Source organism: Gavialis gangeticus, unplaced genomic scaffold (genome assembly GCF_001723915.1).
Source record: "Gavialis gangeticus isolate Ggan-Ray unplaced genomic scaffold, GavGan_comp1, whole genome shotgun sequence".
Taxonomy (NCBI): domain Eukaryota; kingdom Metazoa; phylum Chordata; order Crocodylia; family Gavialidae; genus Gavialis; species Gavialis gangeticus.
In genome coordinates, this window is record NW_017729034.1 from 16,941,927 (window position 1) to 16,958,138 (window position 16,212).

Genomic DNA, 16,212 nt, shown 5'->3' on the forward strand with positions numbered 1-16,212 from the left:
TACAAAGAGACAGAGAGCTTCTGGGCCTGCTAGATTTAAAAAATAGCTACCTTGAATGGATCTTCCTTCTCTGTAGCTCCACTGGCCATCATATATGGAGCTCTGCTTAAATTTCTTCCAGTTCTCTGCTGCTTTGCTGGACAGCTTTAACTCCTTTGGAATTCTGAGAGGCTCCATTCTTATTTCTCATATTCTACTTTTGGTACCATGTATTGTTCTCAAAAGACCAAGGAGTTAAATGTATAGAACAATAAAGTTTGTTTATTCAGACAGCCCTCTTAGCCTGCTTCTCTGCTGTTCCATGCAGTTTCCTTCTACTGCTCTGAGGCAAAGGTACTTATATATTACACTCTTAAAGTTCTCCACAAACATACCAATCTGACCATGGGGTAAAATTCCTTCCTGATCCCAAATATGATGATTGATCTGACCCTGAGTAGGGGGGAAAGACCCTTTTGTCAGGAACGTCCACCTTTGCTCCTAGCCAGAGAATTGGCACACCCCAATTGAAGTCCCCAGCCCTCACTGTAACCAACATCCAAGGCCTCTAGGGAGGCTTAAAAACCCTCTGACATGTATAGCAGAAAAAGTGGGGATGGGCAGGAGCAACCAGCAAAGCCCAGAAGCATAGGAAATATCCACGGTAGAAAATAGGCATAGCTACGCCTAGATCATCCCTGACCAATGGCTGTCCAACCTCTTCTTGAACACCTCTGGTGATGGAGTCCACAACTTCCCTAGGCATCTATTCTACTGTCTCCTTATTCTCACAGTGAAGAAGTATTTCTGGATATCCTATCTAAATGTACTTTGCTTCAACTTCAAGCCATTGGTCTACAACCTGATCTTTGCAGCAAGAGAGAAAATATGCTTTCCCTCTTCTTTATGGCAGCCCTTCAAGTATTTGCCTGTTTTCACTGATTGTGGTTGGGTGTGAAGAGTGTGAAGGGTGTGCAGGTTCCAGATAGGGATTACACTGTGGATAGCCTTGTGGTTCATCAGTTCTTTGAAGGAAAGTACATGTTCCGATAGTGGGTTCAGGAACAAACCTGATACTTATTATTACTAAAAGAGATGAAAAAGATCCCTCAACCTACTGCTGACATATGTCAAGGTCTAAAGGAGGTGGGGTTGTATTGCAGCCTGAACAAGAGCAGCAGAGGTAGAGACCCCAGCAAAGGAATGGCAGAAGAGACCCCTGAAGGTGGCAGCCAGAACAACACTCCCTAGCTTCCCACCCTAGCACTGCTCCCTAGTCTCAGAGTAGTAGTAACTGCGTGGGCCTCCCTACGCAGCACTTGTTACTTTGGTTGATGTAGGTCATAGAGTCCCTGGAGCAGAGCAGCAACTTCTGATAGCAGGGAACAACAGGACCTCTGGGGTGTGCCTTGCTACCCAGCACCTGGCATTTTGGCTGGCAAAGATGGTAGAATCTCCAGATGGTAACCCTGGGTGAGACCTCCTTACCAGTTGACTAGGCTAGGGGGTAGCTCTCTGGCTTGGTTTGCTGGTGATTGTGATCTGCTTTGAGCTAACTGTGAGTGTGATCTGTTTAAGATATAGTTAAGGGTTAATTGTTAAGTTTTTCTTAAGGCATGCACTTGCTCCTCTTTCCCCTTGTAATAAACCATGTTTTAGTTTAACTTTTGCTTGTGAGTGGGGATGTTTGCACATTAGAACATCCAGTTAATGTTTATTTTCTCAGGTTTCTGGCCTGAAGTTGAACCTGACCCTTGTTACTGCCATCAAGTGCCTGGCAGAAGGGTTACACATAAACGGGAAGTGCGTGGGAATCATGACAAAATCCTAAGAGTTAGGAGCTCTGGGAAAAGTCAGTAGCTTCAGCCCTCTCACTGAAGGGGGAAAGTGGAACTACTTCCTTTGCCCCCTGGATTGGGCTGTGTTCTACTACTGCCTCAGCTTGGCTGTCTCATTACTCCCTGCTCACAGCTTCTCCTAGCAGAGGGCAGAGATGATAACTGAAGGCATGTAGACTTCCTGTAGAACACCTTGAGTAGAACGAAGGAAAGCTTCATTCTACTCAGTACCACAGATTGAAGGGCTCCCCTGTTAAACAAATCCTGGTGGGAACTAAGGAAACCCATGGAAAATGATGTAGCCACTTATTTTTTGGATTACTTCTATCCCCACAGCAGCTTGAAGGTCCAAATTCACAGAAGTATTTAGGGCTGCCTATACATGTGCATGGGTGGGATGTGCATTTTAATTAGAGAGATTAGCTCCTCTAATTAAAATGGCTAACCATCACATGTGATTAGCCCCTGTGCATTTAAAAATGGCCACAGGATACTTTATCGAAACCTCATTCAACAAGATTTAGCCAGTTTAAAACTTGCGGGAACTTAATACGCATAACGGGGAGGCAATGCTGAAGATATTCTAATTAGAATGCAGAGCAGACTCATTTAATCAAGTCTGTTACAACATGTTCTATTAAAAAGTGAACATGCAGGTGTATAGGCAATCAAAGTGTCTAACTCCCATATGAATCACAGGCCATGAAGCACCTGAAGATTTGGGCTCAAATGACTTTTTAAGTTGGTAAAATGCATTTTATCCCCAATGAGGCACTTTGCAGGGAATCTGCCAGCCTACAAGGAGATTTCCAGGCACTTAAGGATAGAGTGGGGTAGAGCTGTGACTCTGCATGTGAAGACAGCTGCTCCCATGGACACAAAAAAATACATGACAGCCAGCTGTGATTCCATTCTTATTCACCCATGGTAAGCTGAGATCACAAAACAGAGCTGTTCAGCCTGGCACTGAAATACCTTTGTAAAAGCTAACTTTGACTTGCAGCTCCTGCCCTCCCTGCCCTCTGTTATTCCAGTCTTAACCATACTCACAATTGGCAACAGTTTCCCACAGAGTTAGATGGATTTCACAGGGTGAGGTGCTTTGTTAGAATGTCCTGTTGCTGTGAGCTTGCTTTGTATGGTGGCCTCTGGGTGCCAGTCCCGTATGTAATTGCCAGCTTCTCTCCCAGCAGTGTTCTTTAGGTGTAAAGTTCCTCACCAGAAATGACTTCTGATTGCAAACTTCCCTGTAAAAAGGACCCTGCCTCTGCAAGCACCTCTGAAAATGGTGTCCTGTGCCTTGAATTGTTCCTCACTGGTGGGTGGGTGAGCACCTCCTTCCAAATGATGGCCTGTTGCCATAATTTTCCCATGGCTTCAGGCTCCCTGCCTGGCATACTCTAGATCTGTGTGAACTTTTCTTTTGTGGCTTGATAAAGTAACTTTAAAGAAAACTTACTGAGACAATGTAGTCATTTTAGAGCTATTTGAAAATCAGGAAATTCTAAGCATAAAGCTCATGTCCAAAAGTACAAGAATATTGGACATGGGACTTTGTCCTTTTTTACCTGTAAGTCCTGAAAAGATTTGCATTTTAAATGTTTTCTGTTCCCAGTTTCTTTTCACATTCATAACTTCGGCCTTGTCTATCCTGTTTCTCAAGGAAGATGCTATGGACAATTTCAGAACAAAGAGCAAGGCCTAATCAACTAAGGAAGGGAAAGGGGGTATTTGCAGGTTTTAAACATTTTTCTTAGGATTTGAAAACTTTAAAAAAGTAGGGGGTTTTTTACCATTGTATTTGAGTTAAACAGATTTTAACAAAGCCAACCTCTTCATTGAAGAACCTGCTGATTCACAACTCAGAGGCTTCTGATGAGTCCTTCAGCAAAACATACAGGAGAAAACCTAACATTTTTAATAGTTTGATATTTTTAAAGTAAGAAGAGACAGTTTTTAAGATTACAATTTCTGGCCTTCTTCCCATACCTAGAAAAAATGCCAGAAAAAGAAGCAAGAAGGGAAGCAATGATCCTATATCGATTACCCTCGTAGGAGTTCTTAAAAGCAACCCCCCAATTGTGTTTGGATGTAGGAAAATTCACAGTTAAGCATCTCTTTAACAGCTAATGATGTTACTCATTTGCTGCAAAGAGGGTTCTGTTACCACAGCTGTTCTGTTCACATGTAGACACTGCACAACCCCTACCAAAAGCTCTTAGTTTTTGATCCGACAGTCAGTACCACAGTTCTAGCAAAGGAACAGCAGAGGGCAGCAGAACCTGTGTTAACAAAACCAATTGGCCCTGCCAGTCTCTTTTTATTTTAACTGTCTCTTCCCTCCCTCTCCTCTGGGTCTCCCCCCACCTTGCTATCTGAGTTAAGAGTTTCGATTTGGTTACAGCTCTCAAGGTCTGGCTAGAACATTTGGAGGGAGAGAGTGGGAGAGACACACACATCAGACAAGCCCAGGACCATGTGAGTGCTGACAATTTAGGGAGGGCTGGGCTGGCATCTTGGTGAGGAAGAGAACTAAAGGGTTAGATTTTCTGGGGAAGGAAAGGAGATAAATGCACGTCATCCCATTACTGTTCTGAATGTTCATGTTAGGAATGGCCCTACGGTGTAGAGCAGTGAGGCTGTCAGAGGAGCGCTGGGGCCCCCACTCCCATAGTAACTCAGAGTGCTAAGAGGGTTGGAGGCAACAAAGAATCTGCCCAAGTTCTTGAACCAAGCTTAGGGTCCAGTAGGGAGGAGAGGGTGCTGTCTGCAGCTCATGCGGGGGTGTTGCAAGTCTCCTTCGTTTGTAGCTGAGGGACCTAGATGTGACTGAATAAGTGGAGCTAAACTGGGGGCTCTGTGGAATTGCTGTCCTATGACTAAACTGAGGTCACAACCTTTGGACCCTGGAGAGCTGTGCTGGGCAAGCTCTTAGAGTGACAACATACAAAAACAACCTGTTGGCCTAGAGTCAAGAGGAGGAGCAACCATGCGAGCCATTGTGGCCGAAATTCTTGCACCCTCCCTCACCCCACCCTCAGTTCCAAAAGACCCGGTTCCAAGTTGTCTCCCCGGAAATTGGTTCCTGGCCTGATCCATTTTCTTGGCTTGGTGCATATCACCCAGCTGTTTCCTGATTCACCCCCCTGTATCTCTGATGTTTCATAGGTCTCCTTGGTTCTTAGCGATCAGGGACCAGCATCTGGTGTCTTGTGCCTAGAGCCAGCTCAGCCATGGGGCCATTAGGGGGCTCCTCAGTCTCCTGTGAAGTCAACTCCAGTTGTGAATAACCCAGCTGTATGGCTAGTCCACAACTTGCCTTCCCATGTATGCTGTGTTTACAGGTTTTTCCTATTTCTACTGTGGGAGTCCCTCTTCTTTGGAGTGATCAGTTCCAGTCAGACCCCAAAAAAGCTGTTTGGGGAGATCACATCTCCCAGTTATCCCAAGCCATACCCCAACAACAACAGCAGCAGCTGGGACATTGTGGTACCAAAGGGCTTTGTGGTGAAGCTGACCTTCTGGCAGTTTGACCTGGAGCCATCTGAGTCCTGCTTCTATGACTACGTCAAGGTAAGACCTGGGGTGTGGTATGAGTGGGGAGAAGAAACTAGCAACCTCCAGGTGCAATGAGATGCCCCCTTGCCTGTCTAACAGAGGAAACAGAGGGAGTTAAAAGGATGGTGATATAAGGAGCAAAGACTAACCAGATAGTGGCAGCACACAGAGTGGACTGAACCTCACAAATTCTAATAATTTCCCTTTACCATCGTTCCTCTGGATAGATCACCGCAGACAAGAAGGATTTGGGCCGGTACTGTGGCCAGCCAGGCTCAGCCAAGGGCAACCACCCAGGAACCAGGGAATTTGTGTCCAGGGGAAACCAGATGAGGCTGAAGTTCCAGTCTGACTTTTCCAATGAAGAGAATGGCACCCTCATCCCCTACAAAGGATTCTTGGCCTATTACCAAGCAGTAGGTGAGTAGGAGATAGCCACACAATAAAAAGGGAGCACATAGGGCTGGTACCATCTGTCCCCTGACAGAAGAATAAAGAGGGGCCTGGTCCCAGTCTACAACAGTTTGAGGTACTGGACAGGATCCAGACTCAGAGTCCTGTGAATCTAGAGCCTTTGGCATTTATACAGAGCTGTTTTGCTTTTATGCCTGCACCTGCTCTCTCCTTAGATCTGGATGAATGCACCCATGGTAATGCCCTTGAGGAAGAAGAGGGTCCTCAGTGCCAGCACACCTGCCACAACTACATTGGTGGCTACTTCTGCTCCTGCCGTCCTGGTTACAAGCTCCAGAATGATCAGCACTCCTGCAAAGGTGAATGAAAAAGGGGGAGATCAATGCAGAGAGAGAAAGGGCTGAGAGCAGGAGCCTGCTGGTGAGGATGAGAAAGGGAGGAGTGACTTAAGAGGCAACAAGGGAAGAGGACACATGTTATCTCCGTGGGTACACACTGAAGCCCTGGCTCTTTTCCCCTTTCCCCAGTGGACTGCAGCAATGAGCTGTTCACAGAGGCATCAGGATACCTGTCAAGCCCTGAGTACCCTGAGCCATATCCTGCAGAGCTGCAGTGCAAATACAGCATCCGCCTGGACAAAGGTCTGAGCATCACCCTCAAGTTCTTGGAGCCCTTTGATATTGATGAACACCAGAAGGTCCATTGTCCCTACGACCAGCTCAAGGTACTAGAAATTGGCAAATGTGTCTTTCCAGCTCTGCTGGCACACCAGAGCAGCCATGGGGCCAGGACCACTGGGAGGAAGAATTAAAGATTAGCAAAGGAGGAATGACCCAGGCTCTGGGGCAAAACTGTTTCCCTCAGTCCATTTGCTAAGACCTCTCATTTCCACTACCCTGAACACTGGGGATTCAGGGCCTTGCTGGACCAGTGCTGGTATCCTTTGGTTTTTTTCACAGAAATCATAGAAAACATAGAGAAGCAGGGCTGGAAGAGACCTGTTCAGGTCATCTAGTCTAATTCCCTGCCTGAGGCAGGATCATATCCATGCCATCCTATATATATCTATAATCTAACTCTTAATAAAACTACCTTCAACCCTGAGACAACACAAGACTTAACACACTAACCTGCAAGGAGACAAGGGCACCAATATCCTGCTTTTGTAAAAGATTGTTAATACATGCCCCACTACGGAGGAAAGAAAAACCCCGCACAGTTCACACCAACCTTTCACCTCCTCTCACCTGCCAGTGTTCTTGCCTCTTCCCTAGATTCATAATTAGATGGGATTGTAGGTCTGAACCCAAGATGGGAGAAGCAGGTAAACCTGGTTGGACAAGCCAGCTGGTCTGAGCTGATAGTGGACATAAGGCTGGGTGGGTCAGAAAGTCAATTCTTTATTCACCCCTTCTCCCCTACCCAACCCTGCAGCTGCAGAGGAAAGCACCGGGCCCCTGTACAGCTCAGGCAGGCAGGCAGACTCCAGGGAGAAAAGAAAAAAAAGATCAGGCTTTTTTTTTTCTTCTTCAGTGGAGTCTGCTTGCACGGTCTGCCACCAGGCTGCCTGTACAGGCTGCCTGCATAACCTCTGAGCTGCACAGGGCTCAGTGCTTCCCTCCACAGCTGTTGCACTTTGTTAGGTAGCAAACTAAAACACCTCAGAGGTGTTTTATTTTGCTATGTCCCAACATCATTTAACGAGTAATACGCTGCCAACAATGTAAACAGCAACACCATTAAAGCAATGCAAAATTGCACTTAAGCCACTTTAAAGGCCAATTTTGTGGTGTGTACAGAGGCCCTATAAGATCAAGGGATGGAGCAAACAGATCATTGGTCTGGCCTGACTCAGGGAAGGAAGTGGAAACACTGTGGTGGAGGAGTATGTTGGTCTGATTCTGGCCCCTGTAAATCATCTTTTCTTTCTCAGGTCCAAGCAGGAGGGAGAGTGCTTAATGAGTTCTGTGGCAAGGTGTCACCTGGCATCATTGACACAAACAGCAATGAAGTGGACATTTTGTTCTTCACGGATGAGTCGGGGTTCAGTCGTGGCTGGAAGATCCACTATAGCTCAGAAAGTAAGGTGTGCCTTGCCCTGAGCTTACTTCAGGCCTCTGCAGGCTTTTTGCTAACATCCACCCCATTTCTCCACAGGAATCCGGTGCCCCCAGCCTGTGCCACGGGATAACTTCACAGTCATCAAAAATCTGCAGCCCGTCTACCAATTTCGCGATTATTTCATTGTTAGCTGCCAGACAGGGTACAGACTCACGGAGGTAAGACCCCTTTCTCCACTCCTCCTGATCTGTTCTCCACTCTTCTCCTGTCCCTCTTTTTTCTGCTGACCTTACCACACTTCCAGGTATTTCTGTTCTCTTAACTTGTCCCCCTCCACACCTGTCACTCCCTTCCTTTCTCATAAAACCAGGCCTTGTCAGGAGATTAGACAACACAGGTCTGAAGAAAACTTGGGGAGCCGTGATTTCCTTCTGGAAGGCTATGAAAAGTCTCAGCTCTGAGCTCAGGAATCTGAACAAAGGTAGAAGGAGTTACTTACTCCTCTCCTGTACCATTCCTGGGATTGGGTGTATCTATGGCAGACCTGTGAGGAGAATCCAGTTCATGGTTTTGGAGGAAATCAGGAGGAAAGTTGAACTGTAATGAACAAGAAGTATCTCCCCTTTGATTTGGAGTTGGGAATAGAGATGCAAGATTATGTGGGGCCCTTAGTTCTACTTTATTTTTCATGCAGGGTGGCCAGAAGCTGGCATCCTTCACTGCTGTCTGCCAGGATGATGGGACATGGCATCAACCCATGCCACAGTGTGAAAGTAAGTTGACAACCTGAATTATCTTCTCCAGAAGGGCAAGCTGAGGACTAATTTAGTCCTTGTCCTTTCTGCTGAGTTTCATAGATGGAAGCTCATTCACATTAGTCTGACAGTATCATAAGTACCATGAAAATGTCTGTTCCCCCTCACACTGTAGGACCTCCGTAAGTGATAGATATCAGGGTATAATGCAGCCAACATGCTTCTTACTAAAATTTGTTTAGTAAAAAATAGCCTTTTCCCCTAACAAGAGAAATTTTGGGCCAAAAAATAAACTGTTTCTAAATGGAGCATTTCCCTTCCCTCCCTTGCACCTTGGACTCTGTGAGTCCCCCATAGGGGTCTCAATATCATTCTGGTGATGAACAAGGTGGCTACATCTGACTCCTCTTCTGGTTCTGTTTTGTAGTTGTGGACTGTGGTGACCCCAAACTTCTAAACAATGGGCATTTCAAGTATGTCAGCAAACCTGGGAACAACGAATACCAATCAGCAATCACATACCACTGCAAGAAGCCTTATTACCACCTGGTCACCAAAGGCAGAAGCGGTGAGTTCTGACTGGAAAATCCCATCAGATCCCATATGACTTTAATTTCTCAGGTCCAGGTCAGTATCAACTCCTATCCATTTACTGGGGCTCCAGGTCTTAGGACTGTATTCTAACTGATGATGTTCTGAGCTGTTCCCCTGATGAAACAAGTCCCCAGACTCTCGATACTGAAGAATGTTTCCTGGGTTCTTTTTTTGTGGCTTTCTCCAAGCCCATTCTCACTCCCCAAGCAACATCTCTCCTCTCAGGCACTTTGAGGTTTCAAATATTTCATTTCCATGTGATTCCTTCATGCCAGGTGAGCCTAGTTGTTTGAACCTCTTCCTGCCATCCATGTGGAATCAAGGGATCATGGTTCTTGAACAAGAGAATTTCATCATATAAACTAACATTATAGACCTGGAGCCCAAAGTTCCATTTTAAATTGGCTGCTTCCAGGGGTGGATCCAGGGGTTGTGCAGCAGTACCCTTTGGTTGTGCCCTGCATGCACAGTGAACTCTCACAGCTCATGGGCACTTCAGCACAGCTCCTGCTGGGAGCTCTATGAGCTCACTATTGGTCAGCGTGAGCTCTGTGCAGAGTCCCTGCTTTTAAGTAGCTCCAGGGCCTGCTGTTCATCACTCTTCCTCACCCTTCTTTCCACCTCCTCCTCTCTCCTCCCCCTGCCACCCCTGAATTCAGCAGTAGGGGAAAGAAGGGGAGAGGTTGATGTGCAGCCCCTGTTTTCATTAAGCTCTGAAGGCTTGGCCCTGCCACGGCTCTTTCCATCTTCTCCTTTCCCCACTGCTGAATTCAGCAGTGGGGAAGGTGAGGAGAGAGGGAAAGAACAAAGAGCAGAAGGCTCTGGACTGCTTTAAAGCAGATGTTTTGGACAGAGCCTGTCCTGGACTGCTCAGAGCTCATGGCACATGAGAAGCTCCCTGGCATCCAAGATCACAGCGAGGGGCTGTGACCATACCCGCTTCAGATGAGCTCCCTTCACTGTGCATGTGCCTTACCCCTGAAGGGAGTTGGTCACACCCTTGTCACTGAAATCCTGGATCTGTGCATGGCCATATCCCAAGGTACACCCTGAGTTTGGAACTCGGTTCCGCACTAGATACATCTAGTGACTGAATGATATAAAAGTAAGCATATGCTACGTAATGGTGAAGATGAATGCTGAGGAACTATTATGTATTAGGTATTGTCCTTAAAGCCCTAATAAGTGAGTGTTAATGACCCCCAGTCAGTTTTCAAAGATAGAATACCATGCAGTTTCTTTATGAAACATGTAGTGGGCACAAAACTTGATAAACAGTACACACATAGCAAAGAGCATTTAGAATATTATGGATATTCCAAATATTCATGAGAAACTTGTTAAATGAAAGCCACTGCTGCTCCTCATAGAGGCTTCCCTAATTCATTGCTGTTGCCCATATCAATATATAAAGTTTTGATGTAAACATTATGCTGTTTTACTTCAGCACAGACCTATAAACACATACCCCTCAAGTTTTCCTCCAGAGTTGGCATGTCAGTCTTCAGAGTATGACTGTACTATTGCAGTGCATGTCATCTGGATTCATTAGAGCTTGAGCAGAATGGTGGCAGCATCCCAATCCTTTCAAGACACTTTAGAGCCCTATCAGTAAACAGTCTGTGGTTCTCTACAGCTAGTAGCATTCCAGGCCATGGGATAATAGTTTCTGGTCTCCTCAGCACCTGATGAAAAGGACATCTATAAAAGGCATGACTAGGTATTAAATGTCAAGCTAGCTTGCCGCAAGGTAACCTGCCTCTGCAGTTACAGAAGCAGTTATATGAGGCATGTCAGTGAACTGCCACACCCCATTTATGGCTGTTTCTGGGCCTATTGCACTAGTTTACCCTGTCCTGTCCCCTGCACAAGTGCAGACACAAGGTGAAAAGCCATGCCTCCAACCCACTACCTCCTTCCCTTTCTTGGAGCCAAAGTCAAACCCAGTCATAAACAGCACATATACACTGCCCCCCTGTCCTCATCAGCACGTGTTTTGCTCTATTTGAAGCAAGAGTTGCTATCTTTCTTGAACTAAGAAATTCAGATTTGAGCAAAGTAACTCAGGTGGAGACTTCCCAGAGGGTACAGAGAGGAACCATCCCTCCCTGCCTATGCTGTTCTGTTTCTTGGATTGATGGACTCAGAGCTGAGCACAGCATACCAGTGGGATGCCTGCCCTGACTGTGGATGACCTCTCCCTGTAGCCCTGGCCTCATTATTTTCTTGCCTCTTCTCACAGATACCTATACCTGCTCTGCCCAGGGTTCCTGGAAGAATGAAGATGGGCATGTGGACATTCCAGCATGTTTACCAGGTCAGTTAGGAAACCACTCTCATTATCTAGCACTCAGCTATGTGCATTTAGGGTACCCACACAGTCAAGATATCAGACAGAGAAAGGGATGAACAAGTGGAAGAGATAATAATGTGGGGACTAGATAGTGATGGAGAATGGGAAAGAGACAGACTGAGAATGGGAGAAAGCAGAAGCAGGGAAGGTGATGGTACAAAGAGAAAGACAGATCAAGGAAGAGAAACTTACAGTCATTTTGGTTCCTCTTTCTTCCCTTTCACAGTGTGTGGGAAACCAGACAATCCTGTCACTTCAATCCAGCGGATCGTTGGTGGCAGCAGGGCAAACCCAGGAAACTTCCCATGGCAGGCAAAAACACGCATCCATGGGCTCGGGGGTGGGGCTTTGCTGGGTGACCGCTGGATCCTGACAGCCGCCCATACCATCTACCCCAAGAGCAAAGAACATGGAATGGAGGCAATTGGGAGAGAGGGTGAGGCTGTACTGACTGGGGATGAGGAGGTGTTCCTTGGACACACAAATGTGACTGAGATCCATAAGCTGGGTAACCAACCTGTCAGCAGGATATTTGTGCACCCAGGCTACAAACCTGGCGACACCCACAATTTTGATGGGGACATTGCACTGCTTGAACTGAAGGAGCCAGTGAAGCTGGGGCCCCATCTGTTGCCCATTTGCCTCCCAGATGTTAAAAACAACACCTTCTACGCCACGGGGTACATGGGGTATGTGAGTGGCTTTGGAGTGGAAAAGAACATTCTTCCAGACCATCTGAAATATGTGGCACTACCAGTGGCTAGCCGGACAACATGTCAACAATGGTTGCAGGATAATAACCGAAAGACCATGGATAAGACCATGGTGTTCTCTGAAAATATGTTCTGTGCTGGCTCACCCTTTGCAAATAAAGACACCTGCCAGGGAGACAGTGGGAGTGTCTTCACTGTGCTGGATCCAGAAAGTGAGCGCTGGATTGCTACTGGTATTGTCTCTTGGGGTATTGACTGTGCTAAGGGCTATGGCTTCTACACCAAGATCATCAACTACCTAGACTGGATCAAAAAAATAACAGGAGAGAAGACACTCTGAATGCCAGCAATTGTCTGAAGGCTTAGCAATATCATGTAGGCTTCCTAACACCAGCACATTCTTTGTTGAAACTTTGATGATGCCATTAAATCTTCTCAACACTGCTGTCCCATTGGCTGAAGCCTTGAAGACACCACAAAAATTTCTGAGGCCACCACATCATTGCCTGAATTTTGGTGACATTATCAAAGGTTCATAATTGTGCTCTGCTATTGACTAAAGCCTTGCTGATATTCTAAAGCTTCCAAATATAAGCCTTGATAACATCAGGAAGCCTTGGGTAATCCAACATTCAATCGCCTGAAATTCTGATAATGTCATAAGACTTCTGCAATCTGTTACACTGTTGTTTAAGATGCTTGCAATGTGGCACCCTGTTCTGGATGATGCTGCACTTGGTGTTGAGTGCCATTTGTATGCATCCCCAGGCACCAATAAGGTTCTATCAACATTAAAATCACTGCTACCAGAACAAGAAGTTTTTATTTAACTGGCTTTTCTCCATTCTCTGTATTTAGTAACTAGTACCCTTTTCCAAGAAGGTTCTCAAAGGAGCTTATAGGCTCAGCCATGAGCTCCAGGGTGACCCTCTGCCAACCTGTTCCCTCCTTCCAGACCATACAAGATTCCCCCCACAAAAAAACAGTCAGATCCAGGATGAGCTCCCATACACACATCTACCCATCTCCACATATACTTTTTTCTTTCTCCTTTGCCACATCCAAAGACTTTCTTCCTCCAGCTCCTCTTTCTGCACAGGTGACCCCTTTTCATTTCCTTTCAAATCTTTCACTGTTCCTCACAATCGCTCTGTCATCATGAGTGCCAGATGGTGGGATCACATCACCTTGAAAAACTGGGTTGACCGAGAATACCTTCAGACCTTCATAGACCTATGTGTGGAACTTGACACATTACTCTAGCACCACAGCACATAACTCAGGTAACTTGTGCAGGGCAGAAACAGGTTATCACTTCTGTCTGGCTAAACAGTTTGGGGGTGGCAAATCAACAGTCAGACTGTGGGCAGTGGAAGTGTTATACTATGGTCATCAGCATCAGGGATGTGCCTGAAGTAAAAGCTGACTATCAGGGAAAGTAGTCTCCAAATGGCCTTGGCATCACTGATGCATACACATACCAATCATTTGCCTTCCTGAAGGAGCCAATGAAAATGTTAACCACAAGGGATACTGCTTTGTGCTGCAGGGTTTCGCAGACCAGAGGGCAGATTTGTGCAGACAAATGTGTATGGCTCTGGCAAAGTGCACAACACTGGAGCTCTGAAGAGATCAGGCCTTCTGCTTGTGTTTTTCCAAGCTGGGACCTGATTCTTTCCCAGTAACAGTAGTCACCCATGGGACTCTGGTGCCCACCTTACTGTGGGGGACCCCACCTGTCCTGTATTTGCTTGTTAAGCTCCCAGACAACATGGGGTTGCACAAAACATTCAGTCACTTTACCAGCAGCTGCAGAATGGTAGTAAAATAGGCATTTGAAAGATTGAAGGTAAGGTGGCACTTCCTTCAAAATCACGTGATGTCATTATTCTAAATTCTGGCCATATTGTTGTAGCCTGAAGCACTCTGTGTGGTGTCACTGATGCTAGAGGTGAATGGTATTACATGGAGCTGAAGCTGAACACTGATGGACTCTGTAGCTGAATCACACTGCCTTTATAGGCAGTATTGGTCCAGGTCAGGGGAGGTAAGGGTAATTAAGGATGCCATCTGTGCTCATATTCATGCCAGCTAATGCATGTGTTATGCTGCAGGATGAGAGATACCTCATAACATGTCCCAGTTTATGACAAGATTCATAATTGCCCACTGTAGTTATTTGTAATAATTTTTTTTAACCTCTAGAAGTGAAGGGTCTGCTGATGTGCATAAGATATGCCTGCCCTGATGCATTTTATGGATTCTGGTGGGTGAAGCATTGGTTTATTTTTCTGGCAACAAATGGATGTTTTTAAATGCAGTTTTCTTCACTAGCTAATTTGTGGTCATGGCATACTGTTTCAGTGGCTTGTGTAGATTGCCTGCTTTTATTTTATATTTCAGTACAATTGTTTTGCAAGTCCAGTTTCCCTTACGTTACAGGTGGGTGGGCAGTGATAAGTGGTTCCACAAAAAACTTTAATAAACTTACAAACATGAGCCATGAAACCTTAATAGCAACCAGTAAATGGACTTGTTTTTTTAAAAGTCATGTTTAAACAAAACCAGATGCAAACTGAACTGAAACCAACATGCTGTTTCTGAGGCAGCTGAAGTGCATGAGAAGAATGTACTTCCCCTCCTGTCCTCGCCTTGTTCTCCTTTCCCTGCCTGCCTCTTCTTGCATGCGTGATACAGCACAATACAGACTTACATTGTTTGGCCTCTGCCATTACCCAAGCTGTTCAAGTCCCAGGGATTGACTGCCATTTCCACATCCTGCACCATCTGCGATCTACTTGCATCATACAGGAGAGGCTGGAGAAATGGGGACTTGAACATCTTCCAGTATCTTACTGAAAACTGTGAGCAATACCAGAGAAGAGAAGGGCATATACACCTTCCTGTGTTGTTCCTGTACCTTGGATAATGCAGGGTTTGGCCCTGTTCTAGTTATGACTATGATGTGGGTAGTCATGCCTAATGGTTAGCCTTGGGGTCAGGAACCTGAGTCCAGAGCCAGAAGTCAGGACAAATCCTTGTCAGGAGGTACCCAGGGTCAGAAGCCAGGCATGAATAGTAGGAGAGCAGGAACAGGAGGCAGGAGGAAGGACCAGAGTTAGGGCATGGTGCTGGGTTCAGGTTGCTCTATACACTTACTATGAGACCTGTACAGACAGCCACAGGGCTCCCCACATATAGGCCTCACTTCAAAGCCCTACAGCTTTTAAGTTTGTTTGGTGTGGTGGGGTCAGCTTCCTGTCAATGCAGCAGCCAGTGTTTGACTGCCAGAAGCTGACTCATACCCCAGCTGGTGCAGTGATTCATCCTAGTTCTTGGTCAGTGTCAACACCAAGTTTTCCAGGACTTGGATCTGTGGGTACTTGCATCTCTTCTTCACCATTGTGAACAAGCGCTGCCAGAGGTCCTTGCCCTGCTCCCTCTCCTTGATCTCTTCCTCCCATTTTTCCTGTGCTAGAATCTGTCTTGAACCCATTCCAGCCCCTGCTTTCCTTGCAGCAGCTCCTGGAAGTACGTGACTCTCTTCTGTATTACAGACACAATGTCATCCTTGATTTGCTTCCTTTGGGCCCTCTGTGGCGACATTTGCTTGCTGAGGCTGGTCGAGGTCCTGGCAGTATGTACAGTTGGGTGTTGAGACACTCCATTCATTCCTTTTCCCCACAGGATATTAGGAGTGGACCCCCTCCACATGACTTCTATATTACCAGGCCCCAGCATGTAGCGTTCATCATTTTTGCTGTGTCATCCCCATTTATTTTCAAGAACATTGGCCCACAGGTAATAGGTGGTTATTCAACAAGGCAACAGCAGATCACATTATGGCAACCTATTTCTGTGCTTCTTATTATGGATATTCCTAAAGAGTTTTTCACTTCCAGCGGGCAGCAATTTACCTGTCAGTAGAATGGTCTGTCTATGGACCT

At 46.1% G+C, this 16,212-nt stretch overlaps 1 protein-coding gene across 1 annotated transcript; it reads left to right on the forward strand.

Moving 5' to 3' along the window:
- The first annotated feature begins 3,887 nt into the window (after nt 1-3,887).
- On the forward strand, nt 3,888-13,095 carry C1R (complement C1r). The gene is made up of 11 exons (XM_019527540.1): nt 3,888-4,295; nt 5,162-5,390; nt 5,603-5,795; nt 6,005-6,148; nt 6,317-6,513; nt 7,723-7,870; nt 7,947-8,068; nt 8,545-8,623; nt 9,033-9,173; nt 11,442-11,516; nt 11,779-13,095. Coding segments are annotated over exons 1-11 (2,157 nt in total). The 5' UTR covers nt 3,888-4,293; the 3' UTR covers nt 12,606-13,095.
- The last annotated feature ends 3,117 nt before the right edge of the window (nt 13,096-16,212 follow it).